Source organism: Lithobates pipiens, unplaced genomic scaffold, assembly GCF_037356315.1.
Source record: "Lithobates pipiens isolate NorthernLeopardFrog02 unplaced genomic scaffold, aLitPip1_a1.2 Scaffold_28, whole genome shotgun sequence".
In the NCBI taxonomy this organism is placed as follows: domain Eukaryota; kingdom Metazoa; phylum Chordata; class Amphibia; order Anura; family Ranidae; genus Lithobates; species Lithobates pipiens.
Genome location: NW_027507789.1, coordinates 163,124,536 through 163,141,885, shown reverse-complemented (window position 1 = coordinate 163,141,885; position 17,350 = coordinate 163,124,536). Strand labels below are relative to the sequence as shown.

General features: G+C 43.1%; 1 protein-coding gene across 1 annotated transcript; it reads right to left on the bottom strand.

The window, feature by feature from the left end:
- Positions 1–3,398: 3,398 nt before the first annotated feature.
- Positions 3,399–9,515, bottom strand: LOC143935735 (uncharacterized). The gene is made up of 5 exons (XM_077459822.1): positions 9,447–9,515; positions 8,611–8,729; positions 7,389–7,481; positions 6,282–6,419; positions 3,399–5,178 (listed from the first exon to the last, which is right to left on the bottom strand). Exons 1-5 carry the CDS (start codon positions 9,472–9,474, stop codon positions 5,023–5,025), a joined length of 534 nt encoding a protein of 177 aa, XP_077315948.1. The 5' UTR covers positions 9,475–9,515; the 3' UTR covers positions 3,399–5,022.
- Between the last annotated feature and the right edge of the window lie 7,835 nt (positions 9,516–17,350).

Here is a 17,350-nt window from a genome sequence, read left to right as displayed (position 1 = left end):
AACAGTTCACAGGGATTGTAGTAACTAATACGTTCTCCTGGCTATGCAAGACAACATTTTCATGTGCTGCTGGGTGGAAGTCTGAAAGATTATTTCCCTGTTGCTGTTACTATAACTGTGGGCAGGTCTGGTTTTGCTAAAAACAAGAAGTGTTGATTTCATTCCCGCGCCCAAAATAGAGTACATTGTTATTTTTGGAAAAAAACCTTATAGTTGACTCATTGGTCATTGGTTTGATTAGCCATTCTCATCCAGTGTTTCATAAAACCCTAGAGTTCTTCCAGAGATTGCTAGGAGTACTTAGAGCTGTGGCTGATTAACCTCCCTTCCATAGTTCTGTGGCCAACACTACTTGGAACAGCCAGAAGCATTACACCAACAATGTATTTGGCTGTCTGTAAGGGTGGCACTCTAACCACCATTGTAAGGGCATTCTTCCAACGGGGGACCAATGGAAGGAGTATTCGGCCCCCAGAGCTGAAATCATTTTAGATATCTCTCTGGGATAAAATGGTTGAGAAAGGCTGGTTTAGAATAGTTTTCATCATACAGTGGTGAATCCTATGCGGGGCACCGCCATTGTGAATATTTTTTTCTAATCTTTAGATACTGTGGTGTCTTGACGACATGTAGCTTTCAGAGCCATCTCATAGCCACCCAACTCCTTGAACTATGCAAAATTGTTAGGTTTTAAAAAAAAAAAGAAGCACATTACTAATTAATACAAAGATTTGATTACAGCTTCTGAACAATTTGTTAGTGATGTCTTGCAGGCTTTGTGTAGCCTTCTGGACAACTCAAGGATCCGGAATTTGCTGGAATACATTTTGTAAGATCTGGTAACCTCTTGTTTCCCAGGAGGTATTGAGAAGGCGATGACTTCACCAAAAATGTTCATGATATCCTTTATTAGATACAGCTAATATTGCTATTTGAGAAGAACACTATTTTAGTTATTGGCTTTGGCAGCTGTATTTAAAGGCTGCATATAGTCCAATCCCTGTTAGCCCCAAACCCTGCATTTTAATGGGACAACTCTTTAGCTTTCTGCAATTAACTCAGGGAATTAAAGTTGAAGTGCAGGCAGATATGAAAAAGCAATGAATGCTGTTACGTATTCATTAAGAAAATCAATGTAAATCATTACATTGCCATTGTTAGTTTCCTAGGTGCCAATCAGGTTCCCTTGTAGTGCAAACAAAGTGACATAAAGAAAGGGTTCCATAAGTGATGACTCATTAGTGTCCTGATTTGTCTTCATTGTCTAAATGGGCTAGGATGTATTCTTGACCCGGCTGTGCGGCCACTGCAGTAGTGCTCAGGGACTTGGCTATATATACAGTACAGTGAAGGCACCTGGGTCAATGTATTGGCTGAAAAGAATGTGAAATCTTTGGCAGTTAACCTCTGAAATGTATCTGAACTGTGTATTTAAGTGTTTTCTGTGGAGTTGTACTTTGTACAAAGCCAATATTGCACCACTATGTTTCGTCCTCAATTATGAACATTATGACTAGAGAAAGAAGAAGTAATTTCTAAATGACATAAGGCACTTCTTTTTAGTGGTAATTATTTCCCCTTCGGTGGTTCTCGTGGCTCCTCCCCGCATCAGATAACCCCCTAGGAGAAGTGCTCTCTGGGGGGGGGGGGTTACCTTGCGGGAGCACTCCAGAGTCCAGCATTTGCATCCATAGACACAAATGCCAGACTCAGCCCCGCCCTCTGACGCCCGCCTCATTGGATTTGATTGACAGCAGTGGTAGTCAATGTCTGCGCTGCTATCAATCTATCCAATCAAGAGCCGAAAACCCTGGGCAGAGGAAGACCATATCTCCGGCGTGTGAAATTCCAGAGCTCAGGTAAGTAAAACAGGGGGCTGGGGAGCCAGTCACTGCCAGGTGTTTTTTCACCTTAATGCATAGGATAAGGATGCATTAAGGTGAAAAAACACTAGGGTTTACAACCCCTGAACATGTGTATAGTTCCGTTAATTCTTTCATTCTTATGTCCTTATAGCAGCCCTCAAAAATTACACTCGCACACTCGCATTTTGCGAGTGAATTTTGAGGGCTGGTGAGAAGGGCTACCTGGGAGCCGGGGGGGGGCGAGGCCCGCCAATCACAGAAGGGAAGAGAGGAGAGCCGCCGGCTGGATGATCAGAGCAGGGAACATCACAGCTTGCATATGGCACACAGGCTGCATATGGGACACAGGCTGCTTATGGGACACATGCTGCACATGGCACACAGGCTGCACATGGCACACAGGCTGCACATGGGACACAGGCTGCACATGGCACACAGGCTGCACATGGGACACAGGCTGCACATGGCACACAGGCTGCACCTGGGACACAGGCTGCACCTGGGACACAGGCTGCACATGGGGGGCACAGGCTGCACGGTGGGAGACAGGCTGCATGGTGGGCACAGGCTGCATTGGCGGGCATGGATAAAGTTGTTAATATTTTTGTAACTTAATTGCATAAAACATTAATGTGTCATTTCATGAGATAATTTATGAGGGCGGTTTAGGGGCGGGGCAGGGTAGGGGTTGGGCGGGGCAACTGGTGGCGAGTAACCCTTGAGGCCTGGCTAGTAGCTCAGGACTTGAAAATTCGAGCCCTGCCTTATAGGATTCTTTACAGAATTTTCTAAAAAATATATAATTTTCTTCATATCCACATTTATCCAATGATATTTTCCACTGCTTAGAAGGCTTCTTAGGTTATTTGAAAAGCAGTCTCCACTCAAACATACAATTTCTTTTTTTGGTGAACATTTGTGGGCTCATTCTCCAGTTGGCTATTTATATTTACAAGAAGCCCTAGTTATGGGAATTTCAGGTATTGCTGTACAGAAATATGGAGGTGGGGAGTTAGACGCTAACTTTGATAAGTGTCCAGAATGGGTCTAGACAATATAAGCAGCTACTTAAAGTGTCCTTGAAGTAAAGAAGATGAGCATGCCGCAAAGCATTACAAGTCCCAAAACAATTTCTTATTTAGCAGAGTACGCAGGTGTAGCCAACACATTTTGAGAGTACAGAATGTAACCGTTTAGGTGCTGTGGTAGACCCGGGCCAGCCTAAGCTCAAGTAAGATCTTTATTCATCCTTACTAACTAACTAAGATAATAATGACGGTGGGTTGAGTCCCAAAATCATGATTCATACAAACCTGGGAAGGGTTCCAGTTGCTTTTCTATTCATTACGGCTTGTTGTAAAAATATGTATGAATATCAGTTGTCAGATTTAAAAACCAGAACATGGTTCAATCACCTAAATCCATTGAGAACAAGAACTATGAAAAAAAAGTCCAGCAAAACATATCATCAAAACATATCATCTTTATTTTTTTTTCTTATAATATATAAAATATACATTATTATGACCATTTTATAAATAGAAAAAAATATTTTAATTAAATAAAAATAAATAATAAATACTTCCCACGCAGATAACTGTATTATATGACATTAAATAAATATTGACAATAAATATCTGGCATATTCCATAAACAGGTTGCATCATCCCACGTTTGTCACTTGACATACAACAGACACGAGAACATCAAAAGAAAAAAAACGAGAACTTTAAAAGAATAATAAAAAAATAAATAAAAAAACAGAACCAAAAATTCAATCTAAGCTAAATGTCCTACCTACTACCCTTCTTCCTGCAGAAATAATACCCTAACTCAGTTGCCTTTTACCCATAACAATAAAAAAACTCCAGAGCTAAATCTTCTACTAGTCAACACAAAAGCCTAAATAAATTGTTTCAATATTTCGGTTTCAGAGGTTTTTTATACCATACATTTGTAAATACATGTAAAGATACATGCCTGTGTCAAGGCACCTCTGGAAAGTGTGGTCCCTAACTGTAAACTGATCTCCCAAATGGGGACATATATAGAGCCATGAAAAAAATGAAAGGTCATTTTACCTTGGGAGTAGCCCTATCCTCCTCTAAAGGCACAGCAACACACCAGAAGGTCAGAGTTGCTCAAGGCAGTTGAATACCCCCCCTCATCCAAATGTGTCCCAAATCCAACAAAAAAAATGTAAAATTGGCAGGCAGTGATTCTGATCACTTTAAAACTAGCAAATGGAGAAAAATCCACACGGACAGGGCAATCCACCAAACAATAAAAAAAATTCTCCAGCAACCCAATTTAAACTTTTACAAGATTTTAAGCTAAAAAGCAAAGGTCTTTACAAGTACAGACTTGTAAATATTGTTTCTTGATCTGAACATTTTAACCCAAATCCATAAAATGAAAACAGCACATAGTGAATACTATATAATCAGCAATTATGCAATGCCTAATAATATGACCTATAGAATATTAAAACGTTCTAAAGGTTCACTTCCACTTTCAAACACAATATGAAAGAAAACCAGAACATCTTCTAACACCACATTATCAAGCTTAGTCACTACATTTGTGCAAAGTACCTAAAACAAAACCAGTACTGAGAGAAATATAGAGGCCGACCTCCTTCTACTAATCCAAGTGGCCTGACTGTCATGCTGACCCAATGGCTTTATTAGGTGGGTAGTTATTTCCAAAAACAAGTATACAAATCAGCTGTTTTAGCTTTACTTGCTATACATATGTAACATAACAAGTGATTCAGAAGGTACTGAAGCCAGAGGATCAGAAAAACAAGCAAGGGACTATTATTTTCAGTAGGAGGTTAGCAATGGCAGCCTCCATGATTCTCAAAGGACAGATTTCTTTTACCTAGTAGAAGTCAATCATGATTCATTTTGCTGTAGTAACTTTTGTAGGAGACAAATTCCAATTGTCTTCTATAGAATACTGCTCTTTGTACATATACATTACAAAGCATTTGAATTGAAATTTTCCAAGGAGCTTTAAATCAACGTGAAATATCCACTACGTGTTATTCTCCTATTGCAACCAGTGCAATTACAGGTTTTGGACAGTAAAAAAAAGGCAGAGCGGATGGTGTTTAAATATTAAACATAAGATCCTTTTGTGGTTTTCCACACGATTACTGCTGGGAAGACAGTACTTTCTTAAATGTGTCCATAGCGATGGAGAGATCATGGAGAATGAGGAAGACTCCAGCTTTCTTCTGGAAGGGAGTGATATCACGAGGAAGCGTCTGAGGAGAATGAGGAGGCACAGCAAACCCTTCAGCCTTCATCTATGGATAAAAAGTAGTACAGTTGGTTAGAAAGACATAAATACCATCCCTGCCTGCATAATATCATACATAATAGATGGGTAAAGTCCTATAGTAAATCTAAATAACTACCCTAAAATTTGAGGTCCAAATCAAAATCACTGGACCAACCTTTCTCAACCAGGGTTCTGTATGACTCTAAGCATCTGAAGGTTTCTAGGGGTACCTTGAGCAATTTCTGCCTCCCAGATACGTAATCACGGACACCACTTAATTTTAGCTATCTGTAAAAAGGGATTCTTCCAACTGACCACAAATGTAGGAAGTATTGTTTCCACTGACCATTACACCAATATAACATAAGCTGTAGATACAAGTAGCTATTAGCAGGGATTCCCTAAGACCAGGAAATTATTTCAAGGGTTCCTCTACGTAAAAAAGGTTGAGGGAGCCTGGCTAAGGTATAGTATTGCACGTATTTACAATTTCTATTGTCCCCTAAAGCAAAACTCCAGGGAAAAAGCTAGCAAGTACACAGTCCTGTTCAGCTAGTCTTTTGATCCTCATAACCCTGCCAGACACCAAATCCAGTCAATGCCCTTACATTGTCATGCCTGAAATTGGGGTAATGAATAAGCATCACAACACTGATAACGTCATGGTTCTTCTTCTCAATGCTGTCTTAGATTGACATTACTATGCCATGCAATGGAGCCCTGGTTGGCTCACAGTGCTGTCCCTAAGTCTGAGTCCTGTTGTGCAGGAAATAGCAGGAAGGTAATAAAAACTTATAGAGTCTGCGTGGGATTTTGAGTGTAATTGAGCTTTAAAGTCCTTATTTAATACCAAGGTGTAAAAAAGAGTAAAGTTGTGACCAATAGCAACAAATGACCCTTTAGCAATTTAGACTAATGAAATAGCTTGGTCTGATTGGTTGCTGAGGATTAACGCACAGACCTATTACTTAAACCCAAATGATTCTCTTGCTATAACTTTTAAGATACGTAATACGGAGAAACAATATACAACATAATAAGGAGTTCCCTACAGGAGATTATGCAATTAGATATCATGCTTGCCACATTATACAAATTAAAGATTACTACTCTATATTCTAAACTTGCCTCCTCTTCAATGTTGGAGATGAATTCCTCAAGGTCATAGAGCATAATGGTGAGGTCGTATTCATTGTAGACCTGAGTAGAGTTAAGTAAGGATAAAGTGGTCTTCAGGCCTTTGTACAGCTGTGAGTAGCAGTTTTCCTGTGGGGATAATAAGGGGGAATTCAGTAAAACAAAAGAATATTAATTGTATAAACTTTATAATACGTATCAACACTAAGCAGGACAAAATATATATCTTGTACAAAATACAATATATTTATTTTTTTATTGTTTGAGAAACATCTGGTTATGGTGCTATCCACCCTCTAAAAATTGTACAAAGCCCACTCATTATCAGTATAGATACTCTTTAATTGTACAACCAGTGTTTTTTTTCCAGTTTACAAATCTGTTTCACTGTCATTATGCAATTCATATAGCACAAGCTTTGTCCGCATGTAACCTTCTAGTTTAAAGGGAACTATATCTATTAGCTTGAGCACTATACTTTACGAAGAAAAAACTCTCTAAGCCACACTGGCTAATATATCTTTTTGTATGAAGCTCATGGAGAGTGTAGCTGTTATAAGCATTTAATTATTTGCAAAGTGCCCCAATCCTTATCAGCATGGCCTGCCTACTGGGGTCACTCAAATTACAGACCTGTATGCAGTTTTTGGCTGCTTGGCAGGTGGTCTGTCTCCTTCCATGCATTCTGCAAATATATTATAAGAACCTTTGGCAGGATGCAGAGATATGTATAATATATTGAAGTAGGTGTCCTCTACAGAAAATTCTGTCCAAGTCCATTATTTTCTCTAATATATCCTACAAATGTCAGGTCAGTGTGTACAGCTCACACCATGGCTGGTGGCTGGGGCATTGTGGTGTGGCTGCCTATTGTTTTATATGGTTACAAACACATAACCTTGAAAGTTCTCCAAAACGCTGTAACCAAGCTTATTTCTTTTTTTTTTCATAAATACATTTTTCTTGAATTTTTTTAAAGCTTACGTATTTCTTATTGGTGGTTAGAGAGAACATTCCAACAGTACTCTTATAAAAGCCAACAAGTGACAGCACAATGTTTAATATTGCTACATACTGTAGATCAAAATGAATTGTTACCTTGTTGAAGTTGCCACTTTCACAGTGTGTCACCGAAATAGGAGAGATTTTCAGGAGCTTCCTTATGAGTTTTAATGTGCCTTCATCCAACCCCTATGGAAAGTAATGGAGAATTACTAATTTTTTCATCACATATGTCCCCTGTGATTAATGCATATACATTTCAGAGCTTCTGACAGGACATATTCCTGTCCTGACAAATTGTACAGCACAGGGGCACAATGAGATGGTACATAAGCTTAAAATAACGATTTTACTTGATTAAGGGTTCTTGAAAACCTAGAAGGTCTTAGAGCCTCCCACAGATACTCTCATAACAAAAGAGCAGTCTAATTGTTAATTTAAAAGGAATACATCCTAGAGGATTTGGGACTTCAATGCTTATTCAGTATGGGGAAAAATACAGTCATTTGGAGAGCTCACTGTCTCTGGTTAGGTGCCTCACATGCAAAAAGTCTGCCCTTCAATAATCACCTAGAGCAGTGGTCTCCAAACTGCTGCCCAGGGGCCGGATGTGGCCCTTTGCTTGCCTTTATCTGGCCCTTGGGGCACCATTCCACCAAGTGACACCAATGATGGGTCACCGTTCCCTATACCAGTGATGGCGAACCTTGGCATCCTAGATGTTTTGGAACTATATTTCCCATGATGCTCATGTACTCTGCAGTGTAGTCGCGCATCATGGGAAATGTAGTTCCAAAACATCTGGAGTGCCAAGGTTCACCATCACTGCCCTATACTGACACCATCAATGGGACACTATTTCTCCCATTACAACCAATGATGAAGCACTGAAGCTGTGGGACATTTTCTAAGACCACTAGCCACAGTCCAGCTCCCCTATAACCTGAAGTACAGTAAATTGGCACTTTGCTTAGAAAGTTTGGATACCCCTGACCTAGAGCATGGGTGCTCAACCTGTGGCCCTCCAGCTGTGGCAGAACTACAAGTCCCATGAGGCATTGCAAGCCACTGAAAGTTACAAGCATGACTCCCAAAGGCAGAGGCATGTTGGGACTTGTAGTTCGGCAACAGCTGTAGGGCCAGAGGTTGAGCACCCATGTTCTATATCATATATTTTTGCATTTGTATTTTATATGTATACAATTCCAGTGTTATTGCATTTGATTAGTTCCCATTACATGACATACTTTGTTTTAAATTTGTTTCTGGAAGAGGAAAAAACAAACAAACAAACAAACAAACAGTGATATGTACTTACCATTTGCTTCATAATTTCCGTGGCTTCATCCCGAATTTTATCACCGAGTTCTTCAGTCGCCTCCATTGGTACTGGTGCTGCGATGATTACTGATATGAATGACAGGGCCACAGCCAATCCTAAAAGCCGACAACACAGAGACTGTTAGAGAATGGTATGATAACTTCACACTGAATCATTCTGCATTCTCTGGATCTTTTGACCAGTGCAGCTACCCCTCCCCTCTTTCTTCCTTCCTTTCACTTTTTTATCTTACCCTCAGGACATTATCATACCTCACATTCCTCTTTTACAAAAACTTAACTCTGCCCTTCCCTGCCACTGACTTGTTATACAATAAAGGAGAATAAAACTGCATAAAAAAAAACATAATAATAAAAAAAAGTGCTAATACTAATGACCAAAATAATTACCACTTCTCCAATTTTAACCTACTTTAAAAAAATGATCTCTTTAGAATCTGATTGGCTGCTATGGGCCAAACATTTGCATTTCAAACACTTTTTTTTGTAAAACCCAAACAACACTATCCTATAAAGTATAGAGTAGTACATAGTAAACAATCGGCTCTCAGCTTTCATCTGTCTATGCCAGATAATTAAAGTAAGTGCTTGATTGGATGATCTAACTTTTTGCGTAAATGAGAAAATACCTATGTGGGCCCATTCATCTTTGCCATGCTCTAAGAAGCCCTGTTGCAAGTTGCAAAAAGTAACTAAAAAAGTCAGACTAGCACTAATTCCTACCCACATATTTAAAAACAGACGCACAGGGCAATCCATAGTGCTTCTGTTGTCACCTATCTACAACCAGCCAATGGACTGGGCAAAACATACCTGTAAGCATATCTTTAAGTTGTGCCATAGTTTATGAGCTGGGAAAGTGAATGATTTAGCCTGGCCTGCTAGTGAGTGCTCCATTCTTCAACACACACATATTTATACTATGGCTGTGGAATTACCCGAGTAATGTAATACATTACATAGTGTAGTAATGTTATCTATTACATCACTACACCCAATTTGTATGACTAGTCTGAGCATCATGGATTGAAGACCGTATCCTGTCCCTGGAAAGGTAGAGACATTGGGCTATTGGGAGTGTGCAATGCTGCCACCAAGAGGCCACCGCACTCAACTATCTGAGAAATAATCAAATATTTTATTTTGTAAGCCATTGCAATGTTTGAAAAGTTTACAGGTGTAGGAGTGATACCCTTTATTGGCTTATTTATGTTATCAGGGATGCATATTGTGACCTAAGGGGTCCCAAAAGCTTGCATCTTAAATAACTTAGTTTAGCCATTAAATGTTGCCACCTAAAGTCCATAGTTTTCTAAACAATTCTGAGTGTGCAACTTATCTTGCTTTATTCTGCAGCATGTTTCACTTTACTGTGCATCTGGAAGGTATTCACAGTGCTTCACTTTTTCCACATTTTGTTATGTTACAGCCTTATTCCAAAATTAATTAAATTCATTACTTTCCTCAAAATTCTACAAACAATATCCCATAATGACAGTGTTTGTTTGAAATCTTTGCAAATTTATTAAAAATAAATAACGAAAAAAATGTACATAAGTACCGTATTTATCAGCGTATAACACGCACCCCAAGTTTAGGAGGGAATTTTAAGGAAAAAAACTTACATTTAAATGCCCATCAATGCAGCCTTATCAGTGTCCATCTTCAGCCTTGTTCAGTGTCATTTGCAGCCTTGTCAGTGTCCATCTGCACTTGTTCAGTGTCATTTGCAGCCTTTTCAGTGACATTGCAGCCTTGTCAGTGTCACTGCAGTTCAAATATGGCACCGCCGAGATACACAGAGCCGGTCCTGTGTATCTCGGCTCCTCTCGGCTCCTCTCGGCTCCTCTCGCAGTCCCGCCCTATAATGGACATAACACAGGTCCAATGGCCTGGACTGGGCATGACTGTGAGCGGAGCCGAGCCGAAATACACATAGTAGATTGTACTCGGCTAGGCTCGGCTCCTCTCGGCTCCACTCACAGTCACGCCCAGTCCCTGTGTTATGTCCATCATAGGGCGGGACTGGGCTTGACTGTGAGCGGAGCCGAGAGGAGCCAGCCTAGCCAAGTACACTCGGCTATATGTATTTCGGCGGCACTCACTCCTCCGCACACAATCAGCAGGGGATCGGCGTATAACATACACCTACGGTTTGCCCCTGATTTTAAGGGGGAAAAAGTGCGTGTTATACGCCGATAAATACAGTATTTACAGTCTTATCTCATGCCCCAGTCGACGACTTTGCGGTCGAAACGCGCTGGGAAAGCATATTCCTGCTCCCCATATTGCTTTTTCTTTTATATTTATCACGTGATTTTTATTCATATCACCAGCTGTTTGGTGGTTTTTTATACACTTGTAATACCAATTTTTACAATAAACCATCATTGGTTGACCTACGCAATGTGGAGCACCTCCATGTGTTTCTCTTTTTTATGCTCTGGCCTTTGCTGAGTTACACCTGATCAAGCCTTACAAATCGGAGTCCGAGGCGGTCAATCCATTTGCAATTTGGAACTGTGGACCTCTGAGGGTATTGGATAAAGATCGGATCCAGGCCTGACCTCGGGAGAGAATGGCTGCCTAAGAGCTGAGCTCCTGCCGCGATCCAGCCCGTTTGCCTTCACGGACGCGTGACACTGCTACACAGCACCGGAGACGATGGGCACAGCATCCCGGACCTCATCGACATCCCGCTCCCGCTCACCGAGGCGGCAACGAGGTACCCTCAGCCAGACCTTGCCCGACATGTTCCGCTCTCAGCGGGACAACATGGCGGCTTCCCGTGTCACGCTCACACAGGCCCCGCTCTCCTCACCGCCGAGGGCTCCACATAGCGGGGGGATATCTGATCAAGGATCCCTCCTGAGCGCACAACAACACCGGAGCCTGCTAGATTTGAGGGCAGTGGCGGCGGACATAAAAGAGACTCTCTCTGCGGCCATAGCGGACCTGAGGCTAGACATACGCGCCATTGCGGACCGGGTGCAAGATGTAGAGCAGAAAACGCTGCAGCATGACAATGTCCTCCGAAAGGTCACCCATACACTTGATGCCCACACCCTTCAATTGAGAGACCTCCAACGCCATCAGGAGGACTTAGATAACAGAGGGAGGAGACACAACATACTGGTGAGAGGCCTACCAGAATCAGTGGATTCGGACCAACTTGAGGCAACGGTTGTGGGCCTGTTTAATGATCTCCTTGACAGACCAGTGCAGACACCGGTGGCTATTGAGAGAATACACAGGGCGTTGCGGCCCAAGGGTCGTGAAACAGACCCCCCACGAGATGTAGTCTGTTGTCTGGTGGATTACAGACTGAAAGAGGACATTCTACGTAAGGCACGTAATCGGATCCAGCTATCGTATGGCAGTGCTACCATCCACATCTACCAAGATTTATCTGGAATTACGCTTCAACACCGCAGGGATCTGAGGCCATTACTTGATGCTCTGCGGGCCAAAGGTATACAGTACAAGTGGAAGTTCCCTTTTGGTTTAGCGGCCTCGTATCAAGGCCGCACGGCGGTACTGCGTGTCCCTGAGGAATTACCGTTTTTCTGTGCCACTTTAGACATTCCGCAGGTAGATGTGCCCAGCTGGTATGCAGCATTTCGTCCCAGACCTCCACCCAGCAGAGAGAGAGGCCGAGAGGAGCAGATGGATGCCCAACCCAGCAGGTACCGCAGGCACCGGTCAGTTTCACGGAACAGAAACCACCCTACAAGGCGAGATTCTCGCAACGGGCATAGCCCCTCTGCTTCGCCACGTTCCCGCAGGGCGCGGCGGGATCGGGAGGAATACCGCAGACATTCAACGGAACTGTGAAAGAAATACACAGATAAGTGAATTCATTCTTCCACTTTTTTCCTTTGGATCTGCAAACTTTCTCATCCGTTTCTTTTTTCTCTTTTTGTTTGTTGTTCATACCTTTTGCGAATATGCACTCATTGATCTCTGAGCCCCTACAATTTTTAAGGGGAACGGACATATTTGGCCTTGTTTGCAGCATGTCTAAGCTGAGCTCACACAGCTTTATACAAACATTAAGGTACCAAGGCTGTGACAGAAGTCGAAGACATTAGTACAAGTTTACCCATGTACTGTATCGCTATTGGTATTATCTTGCACGTCCCTGTAGAACTATAAAGCTTTCAGGGGTAGGGGAAGTGTGAATGGAAGCAGGAGGGGACATGCCGGAGTGCTTTTAAGACAAGGTATTAGGCTCCAAAATTAGACTAATGATCCTCTGTGATGACACTTTTGTTTACCTCATTAGACTTACACGAGAGGAGGGATGGAAAGTTTCATGTAACAGGGATCCTTAATCCCCTTCCTCCCCCTTCATATCCTTTCCGCGTACATGCTCGGTTGCTGACAACACCCGTTAAGTCTACTCTCCTGGCATGCCCTCTCCGGCTAGGGATGTTAGCCATAGAAATAGAAGGGACATTAGTTTGCAAAGATTGTGTTCTTCAGATTTTTCATTCATGATACCCTAGCACGCTTAGAACAGCCCTTGGGCCCCTGGGATGTCGCAAGAAACGTAGTAGGCTGCCCTGCGCTCATGAATGTGGGTATTCCTACTTGTGCGGTCGACCTATTGTCGCACCGGAGTTTTGGTTTGTTCGCCTCGACAGTACTTCAGGGGGAGTGGGGGGACGCGGTTTCGGATCAGCGGAGCCGCGCGCCCACTTCGTTTCACAATGGAGCAGGTAGGATTCATGCAAATGGGGCTGCATGAGTCAAGCATTCATGAGAAATTCCTGCATTGAAACCTGAGCCCTCGTCTTTGGGCAAACTCCGTGTACGGAGGGGGGCCCAAGGGGGAGTACACATGTATATGATACCTGCAGTTGTGGGGAGATGCACTCCATGGGAGGCAATTTTAGTTATTCTTTAGTTTCAGTTTAATATTTCTTTGTAAGATGCTAATCCAAACCGATAGCCTGTTATGCCCACTGTCTAATGGTTACCCAATCTTAACCATTGTCACCACCTGTTTACAGGCGATCGTGGTCTCTTTCCCTCATCTAGCTCCTTTATTTCATGTAGCTCGGGCAACTTATGGCAGCAGCCACTGTTAAAAGGTATCTAGTAGGGATTTATGGTTTATAGTTTTGAGTTTCTAATGTTATGTTATTGTGAGGCAAGAAGGTACTTCTCACATTGCATCCGTGTGGTTACCTGATGCTTATTTTGCAGGTGTCATGCCTCCGTTTTATATCCTAGATTTATAAGCCTTCTAAGGGGCTGGACGTCGGCGTCCTACCCATATAACTGTTTCCAGACTCTTCCGAGGATTCTGGTTCAACCCCATCACGGTGACTTAGACTGAGGGGCCCTTTCGATAGCAGGGCTCCTGCGGTCTCGGCACCGTAACTTTAGTGGCACCGGTACTCCTGGGAAGGAGCAGGTCTTCTATCCCTACGGTTGCCGTTGGGTAGTCTATTTGACACCCATCCTACCCACTCCTTCCTATCCCCTCACAACCCCTCCCTCTCCTTCCCCTTCCCCCTTGAATTTAACGCTCTAACCTTGCGTACCTAGGCACCAGTCACACGTGATGCATCCTGTTCACAATACTACCGCTTCACCACAGGTCAGGCTGTACTCACTCAACACTAAAGGGCTTAATACACCAGAAAAAAGGTCGCAACTGTTGCTCCTCCTAAGAAAGGCTAAAGCGGATGTGGTCTTTCTTCAAGAGACACACTTTAAAATGGACAAAACCCCCACATTTCGCTCCCCCCAGTATCCTACAGAGTTTCATGCCACCAACCCATCCGCGAAGACCAAGGGAGTTTCGATCCTCATCTCCAAAAACTGTCCCATCCAAGTAGAGGACACGCTCATTGACATAGAGTCCCGTTACATTTTTCTGAAGGGGAAGCTATTTGGCCGAGATCTCATGTTAGCAAATCTATATGCCCCAAACAAAAATCAAGTGCCCTTCTTCAGAAACACTATGCGAATACTTACCTCCTTTTTTAAAGGCATGTTGGTGGTTGGGGGGATTTCAACCTTGCCCTGTCCCCCACACTAGATTCCTCTTCAGGTTCCTCCTCAATATCATACAGGGCACTCCGTGCCATCAAGACGCAACTTTCCACACTGACCCTTCATGATACCTGGCGGACGCTTCATCCGACAGTGAAGGACTTTACTTATTATTCACCCCCACACAACAAATATACAAGGATTGACTACTTCTTCCTGTCACAAGTAAATCTAGAGTCATTGGTAGCAGCTGACATTGGCCCGATGCTGATATCAGATCACCACCCAATAACGGCCACCATCTCCTTTCCCACCCGGCCCACGAAGCCTTATACCTGGCGCTTGGACGACTCCCTACTGAACGATTTGGACATTGTTCACAGACTTAGAACATGCCTTTTGCAATATTTCAAAGATAACGCGGCGGCGGAAATACACCCTTCCACTAGATGGGCGGCGCACAAATGCGTGATTAGGGGGGAACTCATTTCCATGGCGGCGCAGAAAAGGAAGGCTAGGCTTAAAGGTATAGATGAGTTGTCCAAACGTATTCATTTTTTAGAACAAAAACATAAGCAGACATTGGCTGAGAGTACGCTAGCCGAACTCTTGCAAGCTAGAGAAGACCTCCTGGAGGAACTGGGTAAACCAATCAGACGTAAGTATGTACTTATGCAAAGGAATTATTATGAATTTGGCAATAAGGCGGGGAAATTATTGGCTAGAGCGATTCAGAAAAAGAAAGCAAGGATGACGATACATTATATCACTGACCCCTCAGGTAACAAAATAGAAACCCCTTCGGGTATTGTTGATCAGTTTAAACAATATTACTCAAAGTTATATAATCTCCCACCCGCCCACCAAGCAGGATCCCAACCTGATAGAAGCCGGTTGATTGCGGACTTCCTGACAGATTACTGCCCTGGACCTATCTCTGCTGAAGCAGCAGCTGACATAGACAGACCGATCTCTGGGGAAGAACTACAGGCGGCTCTGAAACAACTAAAACCGGGTAAGAGCCCAGGCCCTGATGGCCTCTCAACCCTGTATTATAAGACATTCTCTGACACCTTACTCACTCACCTCTTAGACACATTTAATAATCTCCCAAATTCCCCTATAACGCACACGGACCTTTTTGAGGCTCACATCACAGTGATCCCCAAACCAGGGAAGGAAGAATCCTTGGTGACCAACTACAGACCCATCTCACTTATAAACGTTGACATGAAGATCTACGCCAAAATTCTGGCTAATCGCATACTCCCCTTACTCCCTTCATTGATATCCTTAGACCAGGTAGGCTTTGTCCCGGGACGGGAGGCCCGGGATAACACCTTGAAGGCAATAAGCATACATCAGTGGTTGTCCACATCCCGTAAATCAGGCTTTCTCCTCTCGTTGGACGCGGAGAAGGCATTTGACAGGGTGGCGTGGGATTACATGATGGCGACGCTCTGCAAAATGGGTTTTAGAGAACGCACAATGCAATTCATCACTGCCCTATACTCTTCTCCCACGGCCAGAATTAGAGCGAATGGTCACCTGTCGGATGCCTTCTCCCTGTCCAACGGGACCAGACAGGGCTGCCCCTTGTCTCCCCTCATCTTCATCCTTACATTAGAACCAATGTTACGTAAGCTCCGACTGAACGGTGACATTAAGGGGATTCGGATAAACGACAAAGAGTACAAAGTGGCAGCATACGCTGATGATGTGCTTTTGTTCCTAACGGAACCGAACATCACGATACCAAATCTACTCCAGGATCTGGCACTTTTTAAATCAATAGCTAACTTGCAAATTAATTACAATAAATCGAAGGCCCTTAATATTACTCTTCCTGAAAACGTGCTGACTCATTGCAAATTAAACTTCCCGTTTGGGTGGGAGAGACACGCCTTAACTTATCTGGGAATTCAGCTCCCAACTAAACTATCCGATCTCTACCCTCGAAACTTTTTACCCCTTTTGAATACTATCAGGCAAGACCTGCAAACTTGGAATAAACGCATGATCTCGTGGTTTGGGAGATCCTCGATCCTGAAGATGAACGTTCTCCCCAGGGTCTTGTATCTCATGCAAACCATTCCGATCAAACTACCACAGGCATTTTTCGCCACATACAAAGCTCTCAGCTCTCAATTTATATGGGCCAATAAGCATCCTCGCATAAGGTGGGGAAAAATGACTTTGCCCAAATTGCAAGGCGGATTGGGAGTCCCCGACTTACAAAAGTACAATTGGGCCTGCCAGCTCACTAGAATAGTGGACTGGCATGTTCACAGGCAAGCCAAAGCTTGGGTAGACATAGAAGAGACAGCCGCCGGTATCCCGGTCAGACTCCTTCCTTGGTTGGACCCCCCTTCTATCTCACATACGCTTCACTCTCATCCGTTGATAGGGGCGACTTTACACACATGGAGAGCGATACGTCAAAAATTTAAACTTTCCTCTTCTCCTGGCCCACTCTCTCCACTGGAACATAACCCAGACTTTCCTCCAGGCATTTCTCCACGACAACTAATAGACCAGACTCAACAAGATGTCTTAAGAGCCAGATCTTTCTTTGATAGGGGAAATTTAATCCCCTTTCATTCCCTCCCCGAAAAATTCCCGGATAGGTACATTCCCTTCTTCAATTACCTCCAGATAAAGCACTTTCTGTCAAGTACACCTCTCAAGTCACAATGGTATAGAGAACTTAC